General features: G+C 55.3%; 1 protein-coding gene across 1 annotated transcript; it reads left to right on the plus strand.

Moving 5' to 3' along the window:
* Positions 1 to 2,136: 2,136 nt before the first annotated feature.
* On the plus strand, positions 2,137 to 5,832 carry KLHDC8A (kelch domain containing 8A; the record flags this gene model as incomplete). The annotated part of the gene is made up of 5 exons (XM_079546314.1): positions 2,137 to 2,518; positions 3,447 to 3,611; positions 4,673 to 4,888; positions 5,359 to 5,460; positions 5,636 to 5,832. The coding sequence occupies exons 1-5, from the start codon at positions 2,143 to 2,145 to the stop codon at positions 5,830 to 5,832; spliced, it is 1,056 nt and encodes a 351-aa protein (XP_079402440.1). The 5' UTR covers positions 2,137 to 2,142.
* Positions 5,833 to 6,085: the final 253 nt, after the last annotated feature.

Here is a 6,085-nt window from a genome sequence, read left to right on the forward strand (position 1 = left end):
TAAATCCCAGGGAGGGGATGTGGGAAAGGGAGCACAGGCAGCCCCAGATGGCAGCACTGGATTTGGGGACAAAGCCTGCCCTATTTGGGCAGCTCAGAGCCTCAGTGCATTCAGCACAGCCTCTCCAATAAATCACAAATTGTTGTAGGCAATAAATGTCACCAGAACTGGTGTGGGCTCAGCTCGCTGCTTGCCATCTCCTCCGATAGGAAAGCAATTACCGTTCATTGTGATCCTAACGCAGCCATTTAGGGGAAAGAAATGTTAATGCTTCTGATGGGTTTGGTCTAATTAAGTGATAATTCCCTCTGCCTGGAGCAGAACGTGGCTGCAGTGCAGTGGGGCATTGGGTCAGCACGTTTGGCAGCTCCTACAGCACAGCGATGCTTTCCAGGTGATGCTGGAGAGCCCCAGACAAAGCCTACATGCATAATGGAGAGCTTCACACTGACCTCGATCTGCTTTTAAGAGCATGAAAGGGAAAAACAGCGAATTCTTGAACTCTCCCTCTGCCAAGGCAGCCGAATTGAGGCAGAGCTCTGCTGAGCCACAGCTGGGCTGAGTTTGCAGCTCTCACTCTGCTGTTCTTTGCTCGGCAATCCCCCCATGCACCCCCATTGCTTGGAGCAACGCTCACGTGTTGGTGTGCTGAAAAAAGAGATTTTTGAGGCAACGCTTTGCTAAAAAATAGAGCATCATCCTCGAGGTGCAGCTCTGTGTAATGAATGGCAGCACAGGAGCTGTCTGGCACAGCGGTGACGTTGTGCTTCATCCCAGGGCTGTGCTTTATCACGGCACAGACTTAGCAGAGGTCAGCCTGCAAACCCATCGTGTGCCCGCAGATAGGAGCAGGCTCTTCTTTTCTAATGCACTCGGCTGGATTTATCCGTGGCAATGCACGACAGTTTACCTGGAGAGAAATTAATTATGCACCAAAGCTGTAGCCCAGAGCTGCTTAAACCTCCCCCCTTCCCCCTCCCCTGTGCTGCTCTGCTGATGCACATCAGAGCATGAGGTGCTGCAGACCGGGGGGAGGATGGCAGCTGCCGACCTCATCTGTTTTTTTGCCCCTTTCCCTTTTGGCTGCTGGATGGGATGCAGCGCTGCTGCTTTGTGCTCCTTCGACCCTGTTAAATCCGTTGGGTTTTGTGCTTGAAAGTGATGCGATTTTGATGGATCTCTGTCCACGTGCGCTTTGCTGATGCTTTTCATCGCTGTCCTTTGAGTCACGCTTTCAGATGAAAAGCAGGAGCTGAAGGAGCGTGGAAGTCACCTTCAGTCGGTCCCCACAGAGCAGGCAGTGATGGGATAACTGAGAAAATCTGGGGGGCTGCAAATGGGGACAAGTGGGAACAGCCCCATCCCAGCGCAGGTGTGCGAGGCAGCAGCCTGCAAGGGCAGAGACAAACCTTGCTTTGTTCTAATGGAGGTTGTTACCCCAATCTGGGGCACGCAGGTGGAGATGCTCAGTGCAAAAAGCACCACCCTGCATGGTGGATGAGCAGCTGCCTTCCCTCCTCCTGTTTGCCCTCTTTCTGTCTTCCTGTACTAATTAATCTCGTCTGCATTGCTTAATGGCCGGTCTGGGAGGGGAGAGGAAGGAAGGAGGGTTTGCAGCCAGAGCTGGAGCCTGTCCTCAGGGCTGCTGGCTGGAGCCTGGCATGGCTCATCACTGTGTCCCTGCATCACAAGGGTCAGGAGGAGAAATGGGCTCAGAGGAAGGAAAGCTCAGAGCAAGGAAAAGTTCCCCAGCAGGCAGAGATGCTGCAGGGCAGGGAGCAGACAGCTTGCAGCCCTCCTTGCTCTGAATGTCGCTTGGGGGTGGGGATGCTCAGGAAGCAAAGTGACTCCAAGCTCTCCTGCCTGGGTTTGTTTTATTTTTATTGCTTTTTTCCCCCCTTTTGTTTCGTTTTATTTTTAGGCTCAGCTCTGCATGAGCTGCTGAGGCAGATGTGGATCTGCAGGATGAGCAGAGCTGCAGGCAGAGGTACTGCTGGCATCGGGGGGGGGGGGGGGGGCAGGTGGCTGCGATGGATTTAGGGTCTGTTCTGCTCTGACTGCTGCACTCTGCGTTCCTCCTGCACCTCCCCGCTGTGTTTTACAGCCTAGGTGCCCCATCAGCAGCAGGTGGATGCCGACACCATGGAGGTGGCCAACGCCAGGGATTTCCAATGGAAGACCCTCGCCCCGCTGCCGAGCCGCCGGGTCTATTCCACGCTGGTGGAAGTGGGTGGGCAGGTGTTTGCCATCGGGGGCTGCGATGACAACGGTGTCCCCATGGATTGCTTTGAGGTCTATTCCCCCGAGGCTGACCAATGGACGTCGCTGCCCCCCATGCCCACTGCCAGGGCCGGGGTGGCGGTGGCCACGTTGGGCAAAAGGATCATGGTGATCGGGGGTGTGGGGGCCAACCAAGCGCCTCTGAAGATCGTGGAGATGTACAACGTGGATGAAGGCAAGTGGAAGAAGAGGAATTCGCTGAGAGAGGCGGCCATGGGCATCTCGGTGACGGCAAAAGGTAAGCAGGGTGCGGGAGGGTTGGTGTCCCCCCATGCGTGGGGTATAAATGCTTTCTGGGCAGTGCTGTAGGATTGGATTGCTCCTCAACCTCTTCTTCTTTGCTTACGGAGGCCGAGCCTCACGTGGTTGTCGTATTTCACCAATGGACCATTCTTGGCTGCCAAAAGCTGATGCAGGCAGCAGTGCGCTCTGCCCAAGAGCTGCAAGGGCTGAGGCTTGGCCGTGTTTCTGGCAGCTCCAACCTGCAGGGCTGAAGCTGGGCTTCCCCAAATCTGCAGCCAGTTCAGGTCCCAGCATGAAGAAGAAATGGGCAGAGCCTCTGGCTGCACAGTGAAGGGGGAGAGGTGCATGACCCCAATCCGCAGAGCAGCCTTCAGCCTTCATATGAGCAGAGTCTCTGTTCCAAACCCAGCACCCAACACAAGAGCTGGCTTCATAACTGTGGGCCCAGATCAGTGCACAGGGAAGGGGCTCCTGCTTCACTCCCTTCCATGAGCTTAACCACAGCCATACCCACGTTCTGTTAAACGCCTGCAGGGCTCTGCCTTCATCTGCCCATCTCATTTTCTAATCTCCAGGCACAGAGGTGGAGCTTTGATTTACTTTCACATGTTCTGCCCCGCTTTGAACAGCTGGGAGCTGGCACTGCATACCTGGGGCCAGGAGCAATGCACACACACTGGGGATCAGTGCAGATCCACAGGCAGCTCCTCTGAAAGCCGCTCCATTTATTTGCTTATGTAGCTCTAAAAGCTGCCATGGAGGAATGTTTACAAAGATTGTTCACCATCTCAGAGCTGGTTTTCCCTGTGTGCTTGGTTATGGCAGATCAATTCAGCGCAAGGAACAGAAATAGCTCCCCACATCCCTCAGGTGTGCTTTCCCATATTTAATACTGTGGTTTCTCACCCCTTGGCCCTGCCCAGACTACAGAGTGTATGCAGCTGGTGGGATGGGAGCTGACCTACGACCACACAACTACCTGCAGCACTACGACATGCTGAAGGACATCTGGGTGTCCCTGGCAGCCATGCCCACAGCACGGTATGCAGCCACCTCCTTCCTGAGGGGCACCAAGATCTACGTGCTGGGTAAGCACCTGCCTTCACCTCCTTGGGCACTGAGTCTGCTTGGGGAAATGCTTTCCATCCTCATCTGCTTCTCGTGCACTCATACATGCCAGGCTTGGGCGTAGGGTTTGCATTCACACCTCCTCAGTAACTGCAGGAGCCCTTGTGCCCATGCAGGTCCTGCAGCAGCTCAGTGCTGCTGCTGAATGGTTCCCCTCGTTTGTTTGCTGCTCAGTGTGCAGCCCTGAGACCGCAACAAAAGCCCTTGCACTCAGCTGTTGAATAACAGTGCTTCTGTCCATGTTATGCCATCAAAGCGCTGCTCGCCTTCGTGAAGGGCCAGAAGGAAAGACTTGCTGTTGCTGGGAAGTGCTGGGCCAACCCTTTTACAGGGAAGGGTTTTCATTCATCCTACAGAAAGGGAAACTAAGGCAGGGAAATGCTGCTGGAGGCTCACAGCCAAATGAGCTGTACCAGCAGCAAAGCTGTGATCAAACCCAGCAGTCCCAGCAGCTCAAACCACCGTGCAGCACTGCCTGTCTGGAGGGTGCCACCAGAAAAGGCTCTTTTGATCTATTCTGTAGTTTGTTTGCTGCCAGCAAACGCTTTGTGGGGCCGGTAGCAAGCCAAGGCTCTGCTTCAAAGGCACATGGAGCACCCAGGCTGAGAGCAGCTGCGTCCCCTTGCATCTGATGGGGGGACAATAAGGCATGTCTGTGGGTTGTGGCAGCAGCTGCTCTGACTCTGCTGTTCTGCTGGGATCACTGCTTTGTGCCGCCGCTGAGCTCATCTGAATTGCAAACATCCCTCAGTGCTGATCCCTTCTCTGTCCTGCGTTTGTCTTGATTAAACCAATGCATACCAAACACCTTCCTGCATCTACTGCTGGCTTGGAGGGAAGAGGAAGATGTGACACACTGAGAAATGGGGTGCTTCGATCTCATGCAGCTGCAATTACAAAAGAGGGAGCACAGGATGCCACTGGTGGCAGTTTGCTCTCATCCAAGCCCAGGAGCATCCTCTGCTGCTGCTGTTTGACCTTTGGCTGCTGTTGATGCTTTTCTTCCCATCCCTTCACCCAGGGGGAAGGCAGTCCAAGTACGCCGTCAACGCCTTCGAGGTCTTTGACACGGAGACCAGATCGTGGACCAAGTTCCCCAATATCCCCAATAAAAGAGCTTTCTCCAGCTTCGTGCCCACCGAAGACAAACTGTTCAGCCTTGGGGGCCTGCGGCAGGGCCGGCTGTACAGGCAGCCCAAGTTCATGAGGACTGTGGATGTGTTTGACTTTGAGCAAGGTAGGATGTCACAGCTCTGTGCTGGTCTGTGGGTGGGGGTGGGTGCATGTGGGGATGTGCCCATGTGCTATTGGGGTGAGCGGGTGGGGGTTTCAGCTCTCACCTGCTGGTTTTTGTGGGTACTGGGGGTTAATAAGAGGAGGCAGGAGGGGGAAACATATGGTCCAGAGGGGTTCTGCAGCTGCTGGGTTTGACAAGGTGGAAAGGAAGCAGACCCCCCCTGCACTGTGGGTTTTATTGCCCCAAGGATGTGTGGTTCCCAGGGACAGGAGGCCAGAGAGGCAGATGGGTGATGGGGTCATCATCCCTGGGAGTGTTTAGGAACCATGGAGATGTGGCACTGCGGGATGTATTCAGTGGGCACGGTGGGGGTGGGCTGTTGAACTTGATGATCTTAGAGGTCTTTTCTGACCTGAATGATTCTGTGGTGCTGAGTGCTGCTGTGATGCTGTCTGTGCTGCCCCTGGCAGGTGGCTGGATGAAGATGGAGCGCTCCTTCTACCTGAAGAAACGGCGAGCAGACTTTGTGGCTGGCTACCTGAAAAGCAGAGTCGTCGTGGCTGGGGGACTGGGTGAGGCCCTGGGGATGGAGGTGACACTTTAAAAGCAAAGAAGAGTCATTACAGAACGGGGAGACCTGGCCTGAGGGAACAGTGAAAAGAACCCATAAGGGGGGATGGGCTTTGGGGTGCAGACAGGGTAAAGAGGTGCTTGCTGGTGACCTGCCGCCTCACTTTGTGTCTCCAGGAAACCAGCCGACCGTCCTGGAGTCTGCAGAAGCTTTCCACCCTGAGAAGAACAAATGGGAGAGCTTGCCCCCCATGCCCACCCCACGCTGTGCCTGCTCCAGCATCGTGCTCAGGGGCTGCCTGCTGCTAGCAGTCGGTGGGGTGAGCCAGGGGTTGAGCAGCACGGTGGAAGCCCTCTGCCTTTCTGATTCCTAGCAGGGGCCCTGTGGTCCCCTCTGGTCTCCTACAGAGCTGCTGGGGGGGGGAAACCCAGAGGAAGGGACTGTTTGCAGTATTTGCGCTGTGTGTCCTGCCAGCAGGAAGGGCTCTGCAGGGTGAGATGAGGGTGAGCATCTCCCTGCTGCCACCTGAACCCAGCACAGGTTTGGAGGGATCAGCCAGGTGAGAGTCGGAGTGGGGAGAGCAGAAGCGATGCCCTCTTTGGGTGCTTGGAGGTCTGTGTTTTCTC

This window comes from Tetrao urogallus (genome assembly GCF_951394365.1).
Source record: "Tetrao urogallus genome assembly, chromosome: 24".
Taxonomy (NCBI): domain Eukaryota; kingdom Metazoa; phylum Chordata; class Aves; order Galliformes; family Phasianidae; genus Tetrao; species Tetrao urogallus.